Source organism: Nerophis lumbriciformis, linkage group LG06 (genome assembly GCF_033978685.3).
Source record: "Nerophis lumbriciformis linkage group LG06, RoL_Nlum_v2.1, whole genome shotgun sequence".
Taxonomy (NCBI): Eukaryota; Metazoa; Chordata; class Actinopteri; order Syngnathiformes; family Syngnathidae; genus Nerophis; species Nerophis lumbriciformis.
This window is the reverse complement of record NC_084553.2, coordinates 21,013,830-21,040,139: the sequence shown is the minus strand read 5'-3', so window position 1 is coordinate 21,040,139 and position 26,310 is coordinate 21,013,830. Positions and strand designations below refer to the sequence as shown.

The 26,310-nt window shown below is 40.3% G+C and overlaps 1 protein-coding gene across 6 annotated transcripts in view; it reads left to right on the top strand.

The window, feature by feature from the left end:
• The first annotated feature begins 703 nt into the window (after positions 1-703).
• Positions 704-26,310, top strand: part of LOC133608567 (serine/threonine-protein kinase BRSK2-like) — a 217,136-nt gene continuing 191,529 nt past the window's right edge. For all 6 annotated transcript variants that reach the window (XM_072913351.1, XM_061963882.2, XM_061963879.2 and 3 more), the window contains exon 1: positions 704-987. In XM_072913351.1, coding sequence (XP_072769452.1) covers positions 912-987 — 76 coding nt within the window. In that variant the 5' untranslated portion in view covers positions 704-911. The remainder of the gene's footprint in view (positions 988-26,310) is intronic.

The following is a 26,310-nucleotide window of genomic DNA, read 5'->3' as shown; positions in this document are numbered from 1 at the left end:
GTAATCATCAACTTAAAGTGCCCTCTTTGGGGATTGTAATAGAGATCCATCTTGATTCATGAACTGAATTCTAAACATTTCTTCACAAAAAAATAAATCTTTAACATCAATATTTATGGAACATGTCCACAAAAAATCTAGCTGTCAACACTGAATATTGCATTGTTGCATTTCTTTTCACAGTTCTTTTTGACAGACATTTAAAAAAAAGTCTCACGTACCCCTTGGCATACCTTCAAGTACCCCCAGGGGTACACTTACCCCCATTTGAGAACCACTGCACTAGGCCACTGAGTAAGTAAAAAAAAAGACACATTTTTATGCATATGTAAATGTATTCAGTTATACACATTCATTCACTTTCTTCTTTCCTTCATGTATCTAAACTTTACCGCTGCCCGTATTTTTTTCTATATTTTTATTGTAATATTTTCAGAATGTGTTTGTTCTATTTTTGGCCAGAGTAAGACAAAGAAAACAATCTGAAGTTATCTTTATTTTTTAGTTTTAATGCCATGATTTTTAATAGTGCACAGATTTTCCTCCTAAAATGGGTGTGACACCCCTGCTCGAGATGCTGCGCTCAGTCTTATTGAGGAAGGGCGGATGTTGCCTCAAGCGAACGTATTTTGAAAGGAACCGGCGGAAATGGATGCATGAAGTGACGTCGGCTGCCATAGATATAGCGGCTGCCGATGCTGTCCCGTCAGCAGTTCACACCCAACGTCGCTGCAGAGCGTGGGTCCTTCGTGTGGACCACCATGATATCAGGGGTAAAGACCTACACTGAACCTTTTTAGGAGCATCGAAGAACATCCAAGACCGGAAGTGGAGGACATCACGCAAGCAGGCGTCCATTGGAGACACTCCAAGAGAGTCGGGTGGTCTCTCCAAGATCATTTACCGCCAACATGTCATCCTCGGGCAAGGAGGCCAACTACGTGGGACCTTACCGCTTGGAGAAGACGCTGGGAAAAGGACAGACAGGTGGGTGGTGGTGAGCATCCCTTGATGCTGATTTTGGCTGACGTAGCACCCCGACACTGCTTCCTATCGTTATTGTGGTGATGGAATGGCTGCAATGTGGTGGTTTTGCTGAGTGTGGAGAAACAACAATGATGATGAGGATGGTGTTAATAATGGTGATGATGACGGCTGTGGTGTGTCTTTAAACCTTGTTGTCGGGCAGACAGTGCTGGTGATGATTAAGGCTTCTGAGGCAGAGCGTCTATCATCACCACATCGAATGTACTTATTTATATGTAAATATTATGTTGTAAACAACATTTTTCTGAGTCATACTAACATAATGTTGTAGGTAGTTACATTAACTGAATATTATGTGTACTATTTCGCATTGTTAGGCAAAACGAATCAAATGTAAATGATCTTGGAATGCCAAGAGTAAATTGTTGTTTATAAGTGAAGTACAGTACATTCCCAGCGTGCCTTGTGATTATACAATTGTATTTGGGTAAATGTTTATTGCAGGGGTGTCAAACTCATTTTAGATCGGGGGACACATGGAGAAAAATCTACTCCCGAGTGGGCCGGACTGGTAAAATCACGGCACGATAACTTAAAAATAAAGACAACTTCAGATTGTTTTCTTTGTTTAAAAATAGAACAAGCACATTCTGAAAATTTACAAATCATAATGCTGTTGTTGTTGTTGTTTTTTAACTTACATTAAATAGTTAATAGTATTCTATCTTTTTTTTTTCTTTCTGAATAAATGATGTGATAATGTTCATCATTGGTGTTAATTATCAATCTATCAAGATAAAAAAAATATCAAAATCAAATTACAGTATGTTATTTATGTAGTTTACTCATTTTCTTCATCTAACATCATGTGGTTTATATTTTTTTTACATATGTAGCATAAGATACAAATAATTGCTATTGCGACATCTAGTGGACACATTCAGAACCGCAGTTTCTTTCATTCAAAAATGTTGGCTCATTTTCGTACTTAGCAAACTCATCCCGCGGGCCGAATAAAACCTGTTCGCGGGCCGTACGTTTGACACCCCTGGTTTATTGTTATGTCCTCATAGTGCAGCAGTCAGAGTTGTACTATTCATCACATACAGTATGTGCTTAGTTTACTGCTTTTTTGTTGTTATTGCTTGATCATGTTGTGAAACTGGTACTGCAGTGTACCACAAACGTACTATCATCCTTTGAGTTGTGCTATTTGATATTACTAATCTGCAGAGGTGTGGACTCGAGTCACATGACTTGGACTCGAGTCAGACTCGAGTCATGAATTTGATGACTTTAGACTCGACTTGACAAAATGTAAAAAGACTTGCAACTCGACTTAGACTTTAACATGTGAAGTGAAGTGAATTATATTTATATAGCGCTTTTCTCTAGTGACTCAAAGCGCTTTACATAGTGAAACCCAATATCTAAGTTACATTTAAACCAGTGTGGGTGTCACTGGGAGCAGGTGGGTAAAGTGTCTTGCCCAAGGACACAACGGCAGTGACTAGGATGGCGAAAGCGGGGATTGAACCTGCAACCCTCAAGTTGTCGGCACGGCCGCTCTACCAACCGAGCTATACCGCCCCAAGCTGGTACTGGTCCGTGGATCGATTGGTATCGGGCCGCACAAGAAATAATTTTTTTTTTTTTTTTTTTTTTTTAATTAAATCAACATAAAAAACACAAGATACACTTACAAGTAGTGCACCAACCCAAAACAACTCTCTCCCCCCTTTTGTTCTGGGCATTGAACATGAAGACTCTTCCTTCACTGTTCCGAGTGGCCATGAGAGTCTTGGCAGTGCCTGCCTCCAGTGCTCCAGTGGAGCGAGTTTTCAGCCATGGTGGCATCATACTACGCCCCCATCGTGCACAAATGACTGACAGACTCTTGGCTAATTTGGTCTTTTGCAAATGCAATGCAGCATAGGGCCCTGACATATAAAAAGTACAACTTTTTTGTTATGTTCACGTATATGTCATGTTTTTTCAATGTTAACACTTTTGTACAAATAAGTACATTTGCACTTTATTTTTCAATGTGTTTGTTCTGTAAAGGAATGAGTTAATGTTTAAAATGACTGGTTAATAGTGCTATTATAAAGTGCAATGTCAGCACAATTTTCTTTCCTGCAATTTAAAATGCACTTGTTTTAATAAATAAATACAGCGTTTGAAAAGTATACACAATCTGTGTTAATATATTAGTCTGTGGTTAAAAGGACTTGAAAGGACTCGAAACTCAAAATGCAGGACTTAGGACTTGACTTGAGACTTTCCAGTCTTGACTTTGGACTTGACTCGGGGCTTGCCTGTCTTGACTCGGGACTTGACTCGGACTTGAGGGCAAAGACTTGAGACTTACTTGTGACTTGCAAAACAATGACTTGGTCCCACCTCTGCTAATCTGTGACCTGAAATAAAAACAAATCCTCCCCATCAAGTCATGTGGGATTAAAACTTACTACTGTGGCTGCAATTTATAGAAAGTAATTATTTAATTGTATGCAATAAACTAGGGTTGTACGGTATACCGGTATTAGTATAGTACTGCGATACTAATGAATCATATTCGGTACGATACCACCTCTAAAAAGTACCGGTCCTCCACCCGTCGTCACGTCGTGTCATGTAGAGGAGCATGTTCAGCAGTGCACAATCACAGAGTACTTACAAGCAGACACAGTGTGTAGACAGAAAAGGGAGACCGGACACATTTTGGCTTAATAACTAAAGATAAAGGTGAAGTTATAACACTGAAACGCCTTCAGAAAGAGGTGCTTTAAGACATGGCTAGCTAGCTAGCTAGCGGCTAATATCTATCCGCAGTCAGCAGCGATGTACCTACTTCTAAAACACTAATCCTTGTCTTCATGGCGACTAGTGAAATACATTTCTTTCAAGTATCATCCGTGTAGGACAAGTATTAGCTATACATGTTTAACTACACACCACCGCATCCCAGATTCTAAACATCGGATGTGTTGAATCTGGTCTATAGTTGCCCAAAATCAAATCAAGATTTTACTACGTCCGATCATTAATTATTAAGGTTATCATCTTGACTTTCAACACACTACTCCGATGTGATTGAAGTTCATACTTAATCAACAGCCCTACATGTCACACTAAGGGTGGCCGTATGAATACCACCAACACTGTGCCATATAGTGAAACCACACTAAACAACTATGACAAATGTTGGGAGAATATTTGTACTGCATCACAACATAAACACTACAGAACAAATTCCCAGAATTCCCTGCAGCACCAACTCTTCCGGGACGCTACAATATAAACAAACGCCATTGGTGGATCTACACCTAACATCCACTGTAATGATACCAAGTACAGGAGCGTATCTAATCGATACTATTATGATTACATCGATATTTTTTAGCATCACAAAAACTTATTTCGGGTTTTTTTAAATTCATATTATGTTTATAAACTCAGAAAATATGTCCCTGGACACATGAGGTATTTGAATATGACCAATGTCTGATCCTGTAACTACTTGGTATCGGATTGATACCCAAATTTGTGGTATCATCCAAAACTTATGTAAAGTATTAGAAGTATCATTTTAACAGAAGTGTAGATATAACCTGTTGAAACAGAAAATAACCAGATATCAACAGTTAATGAACAAGTAGATTAATAATTCATTTTCTACCACTTGTCCTTAATAATTTGGACAAAATAATAGAATTATAAATGACACAATATGTTACTGCATATGTCAGCATCTAAATTAGGAGTATTTGTTTGTTTACTTACTATTAAAAGACAAGTTGTCTTGTATATTCAATATTTCATTTAAGGACAAACATGCAATAAGAAAAATATGTTTAATGTACCGTAAGATATTTTGTTAAAATAAAGCCAATAATTAAATTTTTTGTGGTCCCCTTTATTTACAAAAGTACCAAAAAATACCGAAATACATTTTGGTACCGGTATCAAAATATTGGTATCGGGACAACACTACAATAAACATGGAAACTTTTAAAAAATTCCACAAAAGTGAAATGCAAACAAAATAGGATTTCTCTTGACACAATTTAGTTTGTTGGTTGAATATAATCTTAGTAGATAACAATTGTTAATTAGGCCAGTGTTTTTTTAGTGTGCCATGTTGGTTTTGTCATTTTGTCCTGTTTATTTAGTCTCATTAAATTGGGTCATGTTTATTTGGTCATGTGTTTTTTATCATGTTGCATGATTTTTCTATCATTTTTTTTTTTTCAAATACATTTTGTTCTGGTTTAATTTTTTACAATTCCGTTTTTTAACTTTTTCACTTATTTTTCCACCCCAGGGTGTGCCACTTTTGTGTGAAAAATACAATGTAATACAATGTCTGTTAGTTAAATACAAAAATTGTTACATTCATTGGTACAATTATTATTGGACAATTCTGAACAGTTTTTTTTAAAAGTCAAATCATAATCATTTTGTAACAATGTACCAATGTGTGCTTGAAGTAGGGCTGGGCGATATGGCCTTTTTTAAATATCTTGATATTTTTAGGCCATATCACGATACATGATATATATCTCAATATTTTACCTTAGCCTTGAATTAACACTTGATGCATATAATCACAGCAGTATGATGATTCCATGTGTCTACATTAAAACATTGTTGTTCATACTGCATTAATATATGCTCATTTTAAACTTTCATGCAGAGAGGGAAATAACAACTAAGTAAATTTACCAAAACTGTATTTATTACACAGTTATTACGCAGTGGCACAAACATTCATGTCATTTCAAAACAGAAAGTGCAAGATTGCCACAGACATTTTAAAACAAGCTATTAGTGCACTTTTGTGCATGATGTGACTAAGATGACATATCAAAACAACACTAAATTAAAGTGCACTTTTTGTACAGAATGCCACTACAATAGTTTAAAACAAATAAAGTGCACTTTTGTGCATGATGTCACACAAAGTATTTCAATAACTGTCAAATAAAAATTAGCTGTATAATAGGAAATCAAATAGTGTACGTCCATCGCTATGTGGTAGGTTTCTGCGGACGTTATCTCCTTCTGTTTTTGACTATTTTTTTCATACGGTGTTGATGTGGAAATGGTTGCTTGGGCATTTTGTTGGTGTGACACCGAGCGGAGATGTTGACATGCGGAGTTTCCAGCACTCCTCATTCTCTAGCGGGTGACTTTTCAAATGATGCTACATATTAGCAGTAATGTTACTTTTTGTAGCAACACTTTTGCCCCACACTTGACATATTACGGTTGTCTGTTCGACATATTCCCACTTGAAGCCAAACCACCGCCAGACAATGGACCCCGTGCTGTTTTTCTTGGGAATTCATTCTTCCTTCATTTGTTACCAGATTCGCACCTTCTTTCTCTCGTATACAGCTGAGATAGGCTCCAGCATTCCCCCGCGACCCCAAAAGGGACAAGCGGTAGAAAAAGGATGAATGGATATATATATATATATATATATATATATATATATATACATATATATATATATATATATATATATATATATATATACATATATATATATATATATATATATATATATATATGTATATATGTATGTATACAGTACAGGCCAAAAGTTTGGACACCTTCTCTTTTAATGCATTTTTCTTTATTTTCATGACTATTTACATTGTAGATTGTCACTGAAGGCATCAAAATTATAAATGAACACGTGGAGTTATGTACTTAACAAAAAAAGGTGAAATAACTGAAAACATGTTTTATATTCTAGTTTCTTCAAAATAGCCACCCATTGCTCTGATTACTGCTTTGCACACCTGTGAAGTGAAAACCATTTCAGGTGACAACCTCTTGAAGCTCACGGTTTATATTCTCGGCAACAGGCAAAGTTTGTTTGAAACAGAAGCAGCACAATAAACTTATTCCAGCATCTGAAAACGAAGCATCGAGCTGAGTGGGGGAAATGCAACTCTTTATAAGGCAAACAAGACCGCAACAACTTCCAACTCCAAACTCCAGCTAAAAAGAGGCCGACTGTGGTATAATCATGTATGATGAGAAAGAAGCACAATGCACAGAGCGATCACCAAAGCAGTCACTCTGTACATCGCCAAGATGTGGTGCACATACAATGAAAAAGCCTGCGTTTATTGGGCCTGGGCCGACATTCGATTAGTCAATTAAAGGACGATAATTGAAAATCAAGTCGCTAAGTTTACATGCGTCAATAAATCGCCATGTGCATGCTTCAAGAGCATTCATGCTTTTCATCGGTTTCAGCAGCTGCGCGCGTTTATGCCATAGCGGAATGAAAAGAAGGGGGTGTATAGGCCTGGGTGATATATTGATTTAATCGATGAATTCAAGTTTTTTTGTTGCAAACTATTCAAAAAAAAAAAAAAGGTTTTCTTTCTCCTATTGCTCTGGCATACATTTTGCCTCCATGAGCTTTGCCCTCTTACTTGTTTAGCGAAGATTCAAAGCATGGCTAATGGCTAATGCTGATGCTAACGAGAGTGAGACGTTTATTCAAAAAAAAAAAAATGTTGTCAGTCCTTTGGTTTTTTGGCAATCGGTGTGGACTGAAAACTTTGCACGGTGCAAAGTTTGTTAAAGAAATGCAGCAGCACAAATCTATTCAATCATCTGAAACCGAAGCCTCCATTCATGTGCGGGAAATGCTACCCTATGAGTCGAACAAGACCACAACAACAAGCAAACTCTGGTTAAAATGCATCTTACCGTGGTGCAATCATTTACTCAAGGTATGTACAAAACCCAAAACCAGTGAAGTTGGCACGTTGTGTAAATCATAAATAAAAACAGAATACAATGATTTGCAAATCCTTTTCAACCAAATTCAATTTAATTCACTGCAAAGACAAGATACTTGATACTTGATGTTCGAACTGAGAAACGTTGTTATTTTTTGCAAATATTAGCTCATTTGGAATTTGATGCCTGCAGCATGTTTAAAAAAAGCTGGCACAAGTGGCAAAAAAGACTGAAAAAGTTAAGGAATGCTCTTCAAACACTTATTTGGAACGTCCCACAGGTGAACAGGCTAGTTGGGAACAGGTGGGTGCCATGATTGGGTATAAAAGCAGCTTCCATGAAATGCTCAGTCATTCACAAACAAGGATTGGGCGAGGGGGTTGCCAAACCCTGGCCACAGAAGGGAGGGACACACACAGCTTTCAGTGCGCACAGAGTGATCAGTAACTCTTCCGCGACAATCACTTGTGCATTTGGTTATAGTTTAAGTTTATTTCAAACATGCTATACGGATGGGTGAAAATTTTACTCTCGTTTGATCAAATTTGGATGGATTTATTTTAGGAGCAAAATGCTCAGTAAAGGCTAAAATCTGTATTTGTATGTGTGCTACTTTTTTTTTAATACTTGCACTGTAAATATGACAGACCAAATTAGATGTTGCACAGATCACGTAACTTCTCTGCAGTAAACCTACAATAAATTGTTCTTGGATTTTTCTATGTTTACATTTTTAACCTTAATTTAACATAGAAAATTAAGGTTAAAATTTAACCTTAATTTTAATCTTAAGGTTAAAATTAAGGTTAAATTTTAACCTTAACCTTAATTTATTGTGACTTTAAAATGTTATTTACATTGATTCAGTGTTTTCCATGGTTGTGTTGACATTTCCCATCCTTTCTGCCATGATAGTTGAGGGTATTATAATCAGAGGAAGGTTACATTTCAAATGAAAATAATAACATAAACATTTTTTTTCCTCCTGGTCAATATTTTCCGTCGGTCATAAATATCAATACTTATCGATATCAATCAATATAAAAAAACGTATATCTTGATGCAGTTTTCAGCCATATCGCCCAGCCGTACATCCTAGTATGTGGTATCAGTTAAGGAACTCTGGCAGTCTATTTTTTATTGAGTGAAAAGAATGTAGCACTTTGTGTCATTGTGTGTTTAACGCCTACATTTTAATTGCATAAACGTAAATAATGACTAAAAACTTGTGTAACCTTTGTCTAATCCTATTGTTATATAAGTGACATTTTATGTTACCTTCTACTCTTCCTGGAATATTTTTGATAGTATTGTGGCTGTTAGTATTTGTGATGTGTTGTGGATGAAAATATCCTCATGAAACCACACTGATACTAAAAGTGGCACAGCCTGAAGTAGATAAAAACATGATCTCATTTCCAGTCTAGCTGAAGCAATATACAAGTACAAACATTTTGTAACTATTAATTTCACCATTTTTCAGTTAGTGTACTATTGTATGTATGGGTCACGGAAGATTGGTCCAGAGGCCCTTACTTATGTTAAAACATATCTCTCTTTGCACCTCGACCATCAATCCTGCAATATTCCCCGGCCCCCTGTGAACATTTAATAGCTTTTATTGCAACTGAAGTTTGCTTGTGTGTGCATTATCAAAGTCATACATTTAGATCATTAGCTTTGTACTTCAGACATATTAGTACATCTACAGTAGTGTAGAATGTTCACACACCTAAACTGTAGCACACGGCCATTGTCCTTAAACCACCACATCCATTATTTTTCTACCCTGTAGAATAGTATACTACTATATATGTGATACTACTAGAAACTACAAATTAAAGGCTGCAACAGGCTTAACCCAGCACCCTCCTACACACACACACACACACACACACACACACACACACACACACACACACACACACACACACACACACACACACACGCACACAAACACACACACACACACACACACACAATTTTAACGATAAAAAAACCACTAACACCAAAAGAAGTGAAGACAGTAATATGTTGTATATACTAGCCAAATGGGCATTGTAACATAATAGGACACTGTCATTTTTTTTCAAAGTAACATTAAGGTATCAGGTAGGGCTGGGCGATATGGCAAAAAAAATTATCACAATTAATTTTTTCATATCATCCGATCTCGTTTAATATCACAATTTTATTACATTTTTTCAATTAAAGTGGATTGTACCATGTAGGATTATACCGAGTGCCGCATCTCTACTGTTTACTACTGCAGTATCTTGTTACAGACATTTGCACCCTATTTAATTGCGGTAATATAAATGCTAACGACTGACAACTGTCATTTTGTTCATACACATAATTGTGCTTACTAGAGGTGCAACAGTACAGGTAACCCACGCCATGGTCTGTACCTGGTTTTAGAGCCACGGTTTTGCTTCTTTTTTGATACGTTTTGTGGGGGTAAAGAGAACAACTTGTTTTCCTCTCAAAGTTATTTCGTTATTTTGCTTGTCATCACAAACATTGTGCAGTAAACAAAGTATAATCGCTGTAGTGAATACTATAAGACTTTTATTTCAAGTTAACATTTACTAAATAACACTTTCAAATGGTAAATTAGTATTTGTTTTTTTTAATTGCTTATCAGTGCGGTGTTAAAACTCTAATTTTGTCTCTTATATAGAGGGGTTCGGATTTTTCACGGAGGTGCATGCCGTAATCAATTTTGAAGTGCTACATGTAATATTTCTGAACTGTTCAGTGGAAAATAACATTGCACCATTTGTAATACGATAGAGAAATTCTGTGAGTCATTAGATAAGTCCCTTAGTCGTTATAAGGAGCAGAAAGCCGTAATTGGATGCAAGGATCCGTATAAGATCGACAAGTCTGAGTGGAGCAGAGACCATGCGCGACATCTTCCCTGATGTCTCATACCTGGACTGTGGGAACTACTTATTTGTTCAACCCAGCCCGTTGTACACTTTAAAATACTTTCAAAATGATAAGAGTCAAGTTGATTGGCAACACTAAATTGACACTAGTGTATGAATGTGAGTGTGAATGTTGTCTGTCTATCTGTGTGGCAAGGTGATGACTTGTCCAGGGTGTACCCCGCCTTCCGCCCATGTGTAGCTGGGATAGGATTCAGCACCACCGCGACCCCGAGAGGGACAAGCGGTAGAAAATGGATGGATGGAAGAGAGCTATGGCGGCTTTGTTTGTGGATGGGTTTGTGACGTTTATATTTATCTCTATAAACCCAGTGGACATTGTGTCGTCAAGCCAGTCTAGAATAAAGCACTCTCAGAAATGATTTGACCCAAGTTTGACACCCTGGATAATTATGGATAACCAATCATGTCAGCACACTGTGACTGTAAGGCAGGATTGAGATAATGTTGTTCTCATCAGTCATTAATCGCGATCAACGATCAAAAATTCACTTGCCCTTTATTAGCCAAATTCTCCGAAAACACTACTGCTTTAAAAGTATTAATATACGCACTACCTTAACAGCTTGGTGGGAGTTTTTGAAAATAACTGGGTCCCCGCTCACTCCATGCCAATTTACGCCTATTTGGAATAATCCTGATTTTCTTTTAAACAAGAAGCCATTGAACTTTCCAACATGGTATGATAAGGGAGTCGGATGCCTTGGGGATATCATCAATGCAAACAGTTTTATCTCTTTTAAAAGTTTAATAACACAATATGCAATCAATCCTAATAAATTTCTAGAATATATACAAATCAAATCTGTAATCAGCGCAAGATTCAACAAAACAACATGGGAAAGTAATCCTACGACCGTTAAATTCTTCAAAACATCTGCCACCAAAGCTTTATCCAAATTATATGCTCTCTTATCAAAAATAGAAAACACAATAAGTATTCCAACTTCTAAATGGCACTCAGACGTATCAACAAGCTGTGACCCAGAATTCTGGAAACAAATATGCCTCAATACTACTCGTTTGATTAAGAATCCAAATGTACGACTGATTCAGCTCAAAATACTTTACAGAATACATTACACCGGTCTAAGAATGTATAAAATGGGTTTAGCTGACTCTAACATCTGTGTACACTGCTCAGATAATAAGATAGATAATTACTTGCATTCAATGTGGTCCTGTGCTCCCGTGAGTAACTTTTGGCTTGGAGTGTGCGAGAACCTATCATTAGCGTTAGAGATTCCTATTCCCATCTCCCCCGCACTCTGCCTGTTGGGTGATCTCTCCGCAACTGATCTTGATATAAACAAAACATACCTCCTTATAAATGCGTTAGGCATCGCCAAGAAAACTATTCTCATAAATTGGAAATCAAAAAATAATTTATGTATAAACCTTTACAAAAACATTTTATTAGATTATGTAGTTATGGAAAGAATGTCTGCTGAATCAAACCAACAACTGACAGAATTCCGATCTCTTTGGGCACCGCTAATTAATTTTCTGACCTGACTCCCTTGGGGGCCGGGGCTCTGTCCCGGGGGTCTTGCTCCGTGGGTGGGGGGTCCTGGGTGCCGGGGGGGCCGTGTGCCGCGGGGTCGGGTGGGCCTGGGGTGTGTTTCCTGGTTCCGGCCTGGCGGGCCGATCCGTGGGTGGTCTGGTGGCTGGGGGTGGGTGGAGGTGCCTGGGCGGGTGTTGGGGTGCGGGTGGGGCTGTGGGCGGCCGCCTTGGGTTGGTTGGGGGGGCTGTCCCTCCCGTGGGTGGTTGGGCGGGGGGTTGCGCCCGTGGGGCTGGGGTCTTGCCGCTGTCGGGCGGGGGTCGGCTCGTGCCCCTCTGGCTCCGGGTGTCCGTGGGCTTCCTCCTTCCCCTGGGGCGCGGGGCGGGGTCTGCCCGGGGTCGCCCTGCGCTGCGGCTGTGCGGGCCTGCCTGGTGCCGGGTTGGGGGGACTGCTTGCCTCCCTTGTTGGGGCCCCGGCGGTGCTGCCCGACTGCCCTGCGGGAGTCCCCCTCCTGTGTTTTACTCTGCCCTTATTTTTTTATTAATTTTATTTTTTTATTTTAATTTATTTTATGTGTATATATATATATATATATATATATGTATGTATGTGTATGTGTATATATGTATATGTATGTATGTATATATGTATGTATGTATGTATGTATGTATGTATGTGTATATATATATATGTATGTGTGTATGTATATATATATATATATATTATTATTATTATTATTATTATTTTTTTTTTTATATATTTAATATATTTAACTTATTCTGTTAAATTATATATGGGTACGCGTGTATGTGGGTGTGTGTACGTTTGTATATATGTATGGTGAAATCTGTGTGTATGTATGTAGGTACATATGTATGTGTCGCTGCCCCGGTGTGCATTGCTGATCGCGGTGCCGGGTCTGCTGAGGTGCCGTGGCATGCCGGCTGTGGGCGCAGGGCTGGGCCCTTATGGCTTTTTGCCGGATGGGATGCCTGGTGGGTGGTGGGCGGGGGGGGCCTGGACGTGCGGGAGGGGCTGCGGGGTTTGGTGGCGTTGGGCACTGTTGGCGACCAGGCCTCTTGTTTATTTTTATTTATTTTATTTTATTTAAAAGGTTTATTTTTATTTTATTTTTCTTTTTTTTCTTTTCTTTCTATTTTTTTTAATATTTTTTTTATTTTTTTTATTTTTTTAATTTTTATTTTTTTTTGTGTGTGTGTTGTGTATGTATGTGTTTGTGTATATGTGGGCTTATGTATATGTGTGTGGGTGTATTAATGTGTATAAATGTGTGGATGTGTATGTTTATATGTATATGCATGCGTGTGTATATGTGTTTATGTGTATGTATATGTATATGCATATATGTATGTGTGTATGTATGTGTATATGAATGTGTAGGTGTGTGCATGGGTGTGGATGTCCGGTGGCTCAATTGGCCTGGCTGTGGATGAGTTGGGGTAGGTGGGTTGGTGGCCTCGGTGGTAGCCGGGGGTGTGCGTTGTTGTGGTTTACGGGGTCGGTCGCTTTTTTGTTTTGGTCTCGGCGGCCGCGGGTGTTTACGCTGCGGACGGGCGGTGGTGGTGATGGTTGCTGCGGTGATACCAGCGGTTGGCATCGCTGTGTTGGGTTGGAGTGGTTGGGGGACTGTGGCTGGTGTCTGTGCGCTTGTGGGGTTGTGGGGCTGGCTGGCGTTGGCTTGCCGGCTGGTTTGGGGGCTGGCGGGCGGACGGGATGCATTGGCTTCTTCCCCCGTTGGGGGGCTCCTTCCCCTGGCCGGGACTTGTATGGGCACGTTGCTGTGTGGATGGCCGGGATGCGGTGTTTGCATTGGGCGTGGGGGCTGTGCGGTTTTTCTGCGTTTGGTTGCCGGTATGGGCTCTGCAGGGTTGGGTTGGGGCGGGCGGGGGCTGGCTTTGTTTGGCGGGGGGAGGGCTCGCGTGGCGTCACGTTAAAGTGGTCTGGTGTGGGTCACGGGCTGTGGCGGGGGGTGGCGGCCTCCTGGCCGTAGTTCCTGGTTGTCGGCCGCGTGGACTGGGGGGATGTCCGGGCCCTCTACTCCTTCTACTTATAGCGCACACAGTCACACATATATAGGACTTTGGGGATTGTCCTGCGGGGAGGCATGGCGGGGGGTTGAGGATGCCTCCAATGGGGCTCCAGTCCTCCTGTCTTGTCCCCTGCTCGTCCATCCCTCAATCTTAGCTGCATATTAGACACTTAGGATTTGGGGGGCTTGGTTTGGTTGGGACCCACCATGACCTTGATGTCCCCCAATTTTAATCGCATTATTAGTTCCCACAAGCATACATATCTCACTCACGCTACAGTACACACATCAATAGGGACTGGAGGTCGGCTGTAACGGCTGACCTCCTAATTTTAACTACACAGTAGACACTCTGGGGGCCTTGTACACATGCATGGGGGGTTTGGGGTTCGGCGCACCCCTCATTGCCTCGTCGGCCGGCGGGGACTGCGGTCTGGTGGCCTGCCAGGCTTTTATTCATTTATTATTGTTATATGTATATTTTTATTTTTAATGTATTTATTATTTTTATTTTTATTATTTACTTATTTTTATTTTATTTTATTTTTTTTTAATTTTATTTTTTATTTTATTTTATTTTTTTTATTTTATTTTTTTTTTAATCTTATTATTTATTTGTGTGTGGCGTCGCGCGGGTCTCACTTCCTGTTGGGTGGGGTCCGTGCCCGTGTGGCCCGACCTTGCGCTGTGGGGTCTCTGTGGGTGACTTGGTGTGGTGGCGGCGCAGCCCCCGTGTCTGGTCTGGAGGCTGTGTCTCGGTTGTTTGGGCGGTGGTGTGTTTGTGCGGGTTTGGGTTGGGGTGGGGGGCCTTTTGGTTGGGGGGGTTGTTGGTGTCTCTTGTTTGCGTGTTGGCGTTCGGGCTGACTGGCGGGCTGGCGCCGGCTGGTCTCCGTGGTCCTGGTGGCGTGTAGTTGCTGGTCGCAGTTTTTTTTTGATCGCTTTGATTTGATTGGCTGGTGCTGGCTGTCTGGGGTTATTGCGGCTGCTGTTTCTGCTGCCGTTTGTTTGTGGTGTGGGCGCCCGTGGCTGCTGGGTCTGGTGCAGGGGTGTGGCTGATGTTGTGACTGGTGGCAGCGCGCGCGCGTGATGGCTGTCGGGGCTGACGAACTGTGTATATGTATGTATATGTGTGTGTTTGGGCGGTGGTGTGTTTGTGCGGGTTTGGGTTGGGGTGGGGGGCCTTTTGGTTGGGGGGGTTGTTGGTGTCTCTTGTTTGCGTGTTGGCGTTCGGGCTGACTGGCGGGCTGGCGCCGGCTGGTCTCCGTGGTCCTGGTGGCGTGTAGTTGCTGGTCGCAGTTTTTTTTTGATCGCTTTGATTTGATTGGCTGGTGCTGGCTGTCTGGGGTTATTGCGGCTGCTGTTTCTGCTGCCGTTTGTTTGTGGTGTGGGCGCCCGTGGCTGCTGGGTCTGGTGCAGGGGTGTGGCTGATGTTGTGACTGGTGGCAGCGCGCGCGCGTGATGGCTGTCGGGGCTGACGAACTGTGTATATGTATGTATATGTGTGTGTATGTATGTATGTTTATATATGTGTATGTGTACATATGTGTATGTATATGTATATATGTGTATGTGTGGGTATGTATACATGTATGTGTGTATGTGTATGTATATATGTATGTATGTATGTATATTTCTGGGGGTACGCTCTGGGCCTGCCTGTCAGACGGGGGTCGACACCTCAGGCTACTGCATCCGAACTGCGTGTCTGGAGCTCCTGGGTCCCGCTGTCCATCCCTTCCGGGTGCCCGTCTTGGTTGGGGCCTGTTGGGCCTAGTCCCTGCGTCTATTGTGGTAGCTTGGTGCTGCAAGGTATTCCGAGGTGCTGCGAGTCGGCCAGTTGCTGGGGTAGTGACCTTGTTTGTCAGCATGTCTGTGATCTTCTTTTAATTCTTTTTTTTATTTTTTATTATTTAATTAATTAATTTATTTATTTATTTATTTTTTTTAATATATTTTATTAATATTATTTTTTAATTTTCCCCTCCCTCAGGGGGGGGGCTCGGCGGGGCGGTTGCTGGTTGTTCCATCTCCATCGTTGGGGTCCCTGCGGGTGGGGTGGGTGGTTCCCGTGGCCCTGTGCCTGGGTGGTCCTGCGGCTGCCGGTTTGGGTGGGGTGGCCGGGGGCTGGCCTCGCCGCGCTCTCCGGGGGTGGGGGGTGGGCTCGTGGGGGCCCGGTTGCCGGTGGGGCGGGGGCAGTCTTTCCGTCCGGTTGCGGGGAGTCTCTGGGTCCCTCGTGCGGGGCGTCTCGCCTTTCTGCCCGTGTGGGGTGTGGTCTCTCGCTGGCTTGGGGTCTGGCTGTCCCCTGCTTTTCTCGTGCCCTGTCCTCTGCCGGGTGCGTCTGTCTGCGGCCTGCTGCTGGCCCTTGTGGGCGGTACGGTGGGTCGGGCTCTGGGGTTCCTGTCGCTGGCCGGCTCGGCTGCGTGGGGGCGGTGGTCCCTGGTTCCCTGGGCACCACGCCTCCTGTTTGTGGGTTGGGCTCTCGGGAGTGCTCTGGCTCCCACGCACTCTGGGAGTCGAATGTATTGTACATGCAAATTCACATATGCTCACATACGTACATAGGTACCTACGCTCCCACATACATACACAAATACAGTACATATTTACCTACCTAATGTTCGTACATCCACACGCACATTCAATATACAAACATACACATACACATACTGTACATATACATTCACTGTACAAACACATATTCACATTCTGTACATATACATTCATTGTACAAACACATATACACATTCTGTACATATACAAGTACATATGCATACTTACACTCATGCACATAATCACGTTGCATCAAACATATATTAACGTTGTTGCCCTAGGGTAAACTGGGTGTAACACATGGCACACTGACAAAGCTTAACCTATTGTGACTATAACAATCTACAAGGTTAATGTAGGTTGCTTCTCTTTCTCCCCCTCCATTTTTCTGCATTCTTTTGTATCTCAAGTTATCATTACGTATATGTATTGTTGCATTTGAACAACTGTATTGTTGATAATAAAGGTAAATTATTGGTATTGTTCATTATCAATAGCGCTATTTCTATTGGTATTTGTATTGATCCATTTGTAGTGTAATAATGCTCATGGTTATTTCTGTATTATTTTTTATTTTTCGCTAACTGCTTATTTGCTATTACTTTTACCATCATATTTGTACATGTCATATTTGCTGATGTTGCTCTATTGTTGTTGTTGTTTGCTGTTGTTGTTTTTGTCTCTCTGTCTAATCCCCCTCTTGTCCCCACAATTTCCCCCTCTGTCTTCTTTTTTTTCCTCTTTCTATCCCCTCCTGCTCCGGCCCGGCTGCACTAAATGATAACATAAATACATTTAATAAAGTCAAATACAAATAAGGCAACAAGAGAAGTATCCTACACTTCTCTTTTGTAAAGTAAATCTGAACAGCCGACATGGGCATCTACATCAACTATATGATTTGCCTGAGAAGCTGGACAGGACACACAAAAAAAAAAAAAAAGAAAAAAAAGAAAAAAAAAAAAACGATCAAAGATTATATAATCGCCCAACCCTAGTATCAGGGCAATATGAAGTTTTTACTTTGATTGTGAATTAGCATTTCAGTTATATTTTCGGGTTAATATAATGTGCATGCAGTCTTAAAACCATGGTTGTCTCTGACAACTTCATATTTGACAATGTTGGCTTTGAATTTATGCATCCTATACTTTCTTGATCGCTGCTGGAACAATGACTTCACTTGGTTTATTTTCATCTTTTCTTACCCCTATTTTCACACCTGCAGTAAGCTCAAAGTATAAAAGTATTGTAGTTGTCTAAAAGTCAGAATGTACAATCAGTGTCGACATGAAATAATGTTTTGTGTTGCTTTGGAAGCTTAAGAGAATGGACATTTTCTTTGTGCAAATAAAAAATCGACCGATACCGATTAATAATTGTCAAGAGGCGGATAACCAATATTTAGAGCCGATTTTAATTTTTAGTAGAAGTTATTTATATTGTATGACGACGACCGGGACGACCATTGGACCTCTGAAGCTGTGGAACAGGCAATGAACGTCAAGGGTCAGTTAGGGAGATACTATTTTGATCATATCTATTTATTCGCAAACTTTGGGAGTCATTTGTTGTCATAAATCAGATATTTATGATAATAATTTCAATATAGAGGTAACTTGTTTTTCCACTCTACTGGTACTTTAAGGGCAGTAATCCATTTAAAAAGAGTATTTGACTCTGTGTGCTTCCTGTCTGGACAATACCTTACATGCACAATATTACCCTCAAGCACTTGTAGTAGGTTGCTGCGACTGCATTCATTAAGCACCGAAATGAAGCACCGATATTAATTTTTTGGTCTGGGTACTACCTCTTAAATTAGCACTGGTGCCATTACGGAACAGGCTTTTGTTGCCCATCCGTATTCACGATACTGTACAGTATTGTGACATTGTGATATATTGTGATGTTCTACATCAGGGCTATTCAACTACATTATGAAGAGGGCCGCAGTTTCAAGAGCCCAATGGCTCAGGGGCTGGACATCGAAATGTGGATATTTCATCAGAAAGTGCCTCCGCAGGTTATATTCCTTGGAGACTGTGTTTACTGAATTAGAAAGTAAACACATCGGCTTTCACACTGCACTGTCAATAAATTCATTATTTTGCCCAAGCTACTCTTTTCCAGCGTGTGTAGCTCGGTAACAGCATGAAGAAACAGAAGCTCCAGAAGTTCTGTTGAGAATGAATGTTCTTTATTTTGAATAATTTAAATTTCTCAGTTGTATTTCTTTACACTTATTCCTTCATTTAGGTTTTTAAGCCTAAAAATATAAACATAAAATAAACATTACATAAGCAATACGTCAGTTGTGCATTTTGTGCAAATAAGTTAGAAGGTTGTGTTACTACATTAACACAATAAACAGTGTTAACACATATAGACATTAAACCACATCCACATCAAACATTGGACACAATGTATACTAAACAGAAATATAAACGTTTTTGCTCCCATTTTTCATAAGTTAAACTCAACGATCTAAAGCTTTTACTATGTACACAAAAGACCTGTTCCTCCCAAATCGTGTTCACAAATCTGTCTCTATCTGTGTTAGTGAGCACTTCTTCTTTGCCAAGATATTCCATCCTACCTCACAGGTGTGGCATATCAAGATGCTGATTAAACAGCATGATTATTGAACAGGTGTGCCTTAGGCTGCCCACAATAAAAGGCCACTCTGAAATGTGCAGTTTTGTTTTATTGGGGTCTGTTATTGGGGGGGGTGCAGAAAAGCAGTCAGTATCTGGTGTGACCACCATTTGCCTCACACAGTGCAACACATCTCCTCCGCATAGAGTTAATCAGGTTGCTGATTGTGGCCTGTGGAATGTTGGTCCACTCCTCTTCAGTGGCTGTGCAAAGTTGCTGGATATTGGCAGGAACTGGAACACACTGTCGTATACGCCGATCCACAGCATCCCAAACATTGGGTTGGGACATGTCCGATGTGTATGCTGGCCATGTTTTAACGGTTTTATCAAGCCTACTGTATAGGAGGGTTGCATATGGCGTCATATCAGTTTTTCTTTTTCGCGGCTGAATTCACATGATGGTCAACTACCTTGAGCGTAGCATGAAAACAAGTGAGAGTGAGTGTAGAGTTTGATCAGAAAATGCCGTATTGCTGTTCTGTTATTGGCTGTTCCAATCGTTCTAATAGAGAGATAGGAAAGAGCTTTCACAGAGTCCCGAAAGAAGTCCTTCATAAAGGTAATATAGTCAAGGGAAAAAAACGAAAGTGTGTAAAAGGAAATAGCTTTAAAAATATCACTTTCATTATCTTGTGGAATACAATCGCACTGCTTGTGTCGCAAGCGATCACTTTGTAAAATGTTTGTTTGAACATTTGATTTGTGTGAGAAACTTTCTGTGATGCAATCGAGTTTATTGTTTACTATAGCAAAACTAAACGTAAAGAAAGAACGATAGATCGCATTAGTTTGTGTTCTTTTGTGGTTCCTATGCCTAAATATAACTATAAATACCTGTTTGTGCAAATAAACTAACATAATGTTAAGTCCTAGGGATAAATATTGGGATTGGTCCAATCCACCCAATTTTCTTTCTTGATTTTCATAACAGAAACTACAAGCTTTTTGTTGTTGTGCAGGAAAGCCAAGTGCTTTATTCGACTGATGACCACATTATTGGCGTCTTTAGTGATATTCGTTAGCATCAAGAAAATATCCTTAATAATATTATTAAACTAGATGAATACATCTCTCATAGGCTCAACAGCATGTACTGTATCTTGATGTTGCTGGCAAAGATTCATGCTGAACAACAGGGACATATACAGCTAATTATTGAGACAAAATATATACTTAACACCATAAAAACAACTGCGGACATTAATTGTAGAGGAGACTAATATGTGTAGCAGGAAATCAACTGCAAACAAACATATCCTTTTTTTCCATTACAGCAGCACGGCACTCTTTGCAATCAAATACGTTACTTAGCGACACACGAATAAGTCCAACTTTGTCTTTCACAGATTAATGCTTAATTTGTGGACCCCTCAGATGTAAAGACATGATGTGAACATTTGTAAAAAAACAATAAAAAATAAAAAAATTGTAAAAAAGTATCGCTATATTTTTTCCTACCTCTAGAGTCAGCTGTGTTAATATCCAGCCACTGGACAAGTCTCTGCATGGCATGTACAACAGACACATTGACATTTTGGCTGTAATTGGCTGGAAATGGTAAAAGATAGCACACTAATCATGGCAGCGCAAAAACAGGCCCTAAACACAAGAGCCGTAAAGCCTTGGGTCTACCACATTAGATAGGACCCCTGGTGCAGGCTGTGCAGCGATGCATCACAGCAGGATTTAAAATACTGGCAGGCAAGGCATAATTGGCATAACAAGGTAGCAGGCATAGTGAACCGGAACATCTGTACATGGACTGGAAGTCCCAGAATCATGATGGCAGATACCACCAATGATGGTGGACAACAACCAGGCCAAAATCCTGGAGGACTTCTTGAGGGATGGGGATGGCCAAGCAGCCTGACCTTGTGGTGGTGGATAAACATCAGAAGATAGCGGAGGTGATAGATGGAGCAATTTCTAGCAATAGTAGTATCTGGAAAAATAAGAACATCTGCAGAAATACCAAGTAATGAAAGAAGAGCTAGAGAAAATGTGGGGCGTAAAGGAAACAGTGGTGCCAGTAGTGATCTGGGCACTGGGGGAAGTAACCCCAAGCTGGGCGCGTCTGTCAAGCTCATACAAACTAATTTGAGTGTCTAACTTGACAAACGCTATCATATAAAAAAAAACTTCTCTTGTAAATGGCTGCCTTTCTCTTCCCAGACTGCAGTTGAACAATGCCTTTCATGGTGTGTGTACACTGACAGAATGGCGTAAGGCTGGGCTGAATGAACAATTGGCCTGTGTGTGTGTGTGTGTGTGTGTGTGTGTGTGTGTGTGTGTGTGTGTGTGTGTGTGTGTGTGCGTGTGTACATGTGCGCGTTTGCAAGAGAGAGACAGAGAAAGAAAAAGAGAGAGAGAGAAAGAGAGAGAGAGAGAAAGCAAAGGTATATTTATCTACTTTTTATTCCCCTGGCATAACATTACATTTTCAAAGTGATGTGCAACAGCAGGCACGGTTGTCATGGTTTTATCAGTTGTCATGTGACCTTGACCACTGTTCCCCCAACGTCAGTCATTTCAGGAAACTGATACCTCTCATTTCCCAGACCTCTTTATGTTAACATGTCCAGTGTTTCCCGAGGACACAGACACATGCACACACATGCAAACATGTGCATGTGCACAGCATTGCTAACTGTAATGACAGTTGCGTTTGGGGTGCACATGTTCAGGTGTACAGCATGTGTGTGTGTGTGTTGTGGAAAGTGTGTTAACTAACACACCACATTAAAACATGCACGTGTGCAGCATGGTTGACTGTATTGTGATTGCTCCTTCACAGTTACATTACACAAACTTTCATAATAGAAAGCTATACAAATAATCCAAAATAATTTACAAAGTCAAAATAAAAATGTGTCATCTAATGAATGCCATTGCTGATAAAGATGATAAGATGATAAACTGTAAATGTGAACATGTAGAGACAACAACGGCAGCCAGCACTACGAGAGCCACCTTTCGGAATGTCGTGGCTATCCACGAAGATGGTCCACAATGGTCACCAAACAATGAATTGGATTTTTCAAAATTTCAACAGTATTTGTTACAACATTGCCCAAAAAAACCAACAACAGCAACGACATGTAATGTACATACCGTATTTTTCGGACCATAGGGCGCACCGGATTATAAGGCGCGTTAAAGGGGTCATATTATGATTATTTATTTCTTTATTTAAAACACTTTCTTGTGGTCTACATAACATGTAATAGAGGTTCCTTGGTCAATCTGTTGCATATATTATGTTTTACAGACCATCTTCAAGACACTTTCTGACCATCTCTTTGTGGGTGGTCTTATTTACGTGGCTCCAGTTCGACAGCGTCATCTTCCCGTCACTTTTGTTGTACCGGTAGTTTTTAGCACTTCCATAGCGAGTCTACTGACAGATATAAGTGAGAACTGAACGCAACGTTATAGTAGAAATGGCAACAGCAGAGGATTAATGTCCCACAACAAGAGGATAGAGAAAAAAAAGGAGCTTATTGACTACCACGCAGACTACAATGGCGGACGTGCAATTTTCAGGACGTATGCAGACCCCAAATACACAACAGCAGGAACCAATAAGTAAGAAAAGTTGGTTTTGCATAATCATGGTCTGTACGCGTAGCTTTTTCACTGTTGGGACACATATGCTACTAAATTAGTAGCACAGACATTTTTTTTCTAGCACAGAAAACATTAAGGAGCAATATGAAATGTCTTAAATGTCACAAATTCATTACTAACACTCAAACAAGGTACACATGTGCACTCATACATATAAACACAATGCCATCATAAGGCCTACTGTAACGCTCAATTAAACACAGAGAACATCCCTAAACTGTGGCAGCACTGTCAGTAACACGGGCTGGGCGATGTGGACCAAAACTCATACCCTGGATATAGTTTGGACCATGAACTAACCCATAAAAGGAAATATCTGTTGATGTAACTAAATATCTCCCCCATGCCTTGACTTAAAATTTTGGGGACTGATGGGGATCCCAAATACACAAAAACAAGTACCAACAAGTAAAACAAAGTAGGTTTTTGTATAATAGGATCCCAACTTACAAGGTGTTTTGAGATAAGAAAAAAGAAAAAGCCTTGGAAATAATATATTAAAATCAATCTTCTTTAAAAAATTATTTGGCTATGCTCAATTCTTCAGCTAACAAAAGCACAAAAGAACAAAATGTGAAATAAAGTGTCTGGTTTGAGAGGACATGTTTAAACGTCAGCAGCAACATGAAAATAATAGATCTTTAACATTGGTGTTTCTATAGGTAACATACTTGTAGGACATACACACAGATTTTATTCCAGAAACACCAACCTGCCAACTGCTTCATGGTGCTGTGTAACAGGCTGTGTTCTGAAAATGACTTTTAAAAAGTAATTAATTATAGTTACTCAAGACTTTACCAAAAAAAGTAATTGAATTAATAATGGAATTACTCTTTAATAAATATAATTAATTACAAGGGGAAAGTAATTAATGTTTTACTAAATCTGGCATAATGCAGTTGAGATAAGTTTCATATTAAGTATATATTTGAGAGCTGTCTGTTCGTGCACCTTTAAAAGACGGTGCCTGTTTCCTCGTGACGTGTGAAGTCAGCTAGTCCACGCTCAGTCTAAGTCTCATAGGCATTTTAGCTTGAGCTGTTTTTGTTAGCTTAGCAGGCTAGCAGCGGTAATTTGTCAGCTTTAACGGCAGCTCTTTTGAATCTTTCACTGGTTTGTGTTACCTCTGCTTATTAAATTGATTTAATGTTTTTCCATGGCTGCATGTTCTTGTCAACAAACGAGGTATTGTTTGTATGGCAAGTTTTTCACTTCAATCAATGATTTATAGTTCAATATTCACTCCCACCTTCGTAATTACTAGAGCGCAGTGCAGTTTACCTTAAGTTTTAAGGTGGTGAATAAAACGTCTTTTACTGACAAGTTCCTGCAACTAAGACCTTGTTTCTTCCGTGTTAGAAGACTTGGGGCTAGGGAAGGGATCTGCAACCCAAAATGTTGAAAGAGCCATATTCGACCAAAAATACACAAAAAAAAATGTCTGGAGCCGCAAAAAGTAAAAGCCCTATATATGTTGTCTGTAAGTGTCTGTATTAGCTTTCTACGTTGACAGAACTGTTGCAGTTCCGCGGGTTGCCAACCTCGCGGCACAGAAGGGAGGGACGCACACAGCTTTCAGTCCGCACAGAGTGATCAGTAACACTTCCACGACAATCACTTGTCCATTTGGTTATGGTTTAAGTTTATTTCAAACATGCTATACGGATGGGTGAAAATTTTACTCTAGTTTGATCAAATTTGGATGGATTTATTTTAGGAGCAAATGCTCAGTAAAGGCTAAAATCTGTTTTTGCATGTGTGCTACTTTTTTTTTAATACTCGCACTGTACAGCCCTGCTAATCGGTCCAAACAAAACGCCAGATAATATGTCTCCAAAGAGATGCCATTTTGTGGTTCTTATACACACACCATAATGGTACTCGTATGCTGTAGCACAGTACGCCTGACTACGGTAACCATAATGCGCCGACAGTCCATCAAGCGGTGCAGCTTCGTAGCTTTCCAAAGTGGTACTAAAACATTTTCACAGATTTTTTTAGCACTGTGTGTATAATTTTATATTCTCAATGAAACATCAAAGTTTTTAACTTGCTTACTAATGTAACAGTTAAAGTAACAGTTACATTTAATGATTCCTTGCCCTTCAATGATGTCAAAGTGTTGGCGCAACACTGACATCATTATGGAGAGTGCTGTTGTTGTGGCGGGAACCCCGAGAAAATAAAACAGGAATCACACTTGCTCCAAAGGAGAATCAGTTTAGTGGCTTTTGTCATTTTAAAAGAGTATTTCTAACCTGTGCTGGCTAGCATCATTTATTGAACAGGGGGCATCAACCTGCAGTCAACCATATCTCTTATGTGTGACTGCCTTCTACTTGTCACACTTATCGTACACCATGTACCAAAAAAAATTTTTGAGGTCAGTAAGCATATCCAGAAATAATTATTAATGTGTAGAAAATGTATTTAACATGAATAGTACAATTTATGTCAGTAAACAGCTGGACAAGATTTAAAGTTGTTTTTGTAACATTATTATTTAGAGAAAAGTCGGACCGATAATGTCACAAATAGTGCATATTTAGTCAATGAAATGTAAACTATACGTAAACAAAAAATTATATATTTGACCACTTTTTTATATTTTAGGGGAAGCTGGGCTTTCCTTGCAGTCTTAAAGCCATGGCCACTGTCCCAGAAGGTCTCCAAGGTGAACAGCCTCTGGCATGTTAGAACAAGGCAGGTAAAGGAAGGGGACAAGTCAGATCCGTAACTTCAGGACAAGGGTTTGCTCTAAGGCCTGGATTGGTCGGGCTGGGGTGCGAAGCGGGGCTGTGTGCGTTCCACCATTTGAAGAGCCGCTTCCCTGCCCCCGCCAACCGTCAAAGCCACAGTCCGGGTGACATGGGTCCCACCCGAACCCCCCTGTCCACATAATATTTGTACATTGCACATTTTGTAGATTGCTGTCCACAGGTATATCTTGGCTATATCAAAGTACATCCACTTCGCAAACATGTTGTCTCTGCTCCAGACATTCGTGTGCGTCTTGGTTAGGTCATCACAACATCTTGTTTCGGCAGTACTGTTTCGGTGATCAAAGTCTTTCGGTGGCTGAATTTTCATAACTAGTTAAATGCGTAAATAGGCTATTTATACTGGATATCATACAATATATTACTTTAATTTGTTTTTACGTTAAAGGCTCTCATTTGTATGGTGTGACTGCTTTTATTTTGCCAT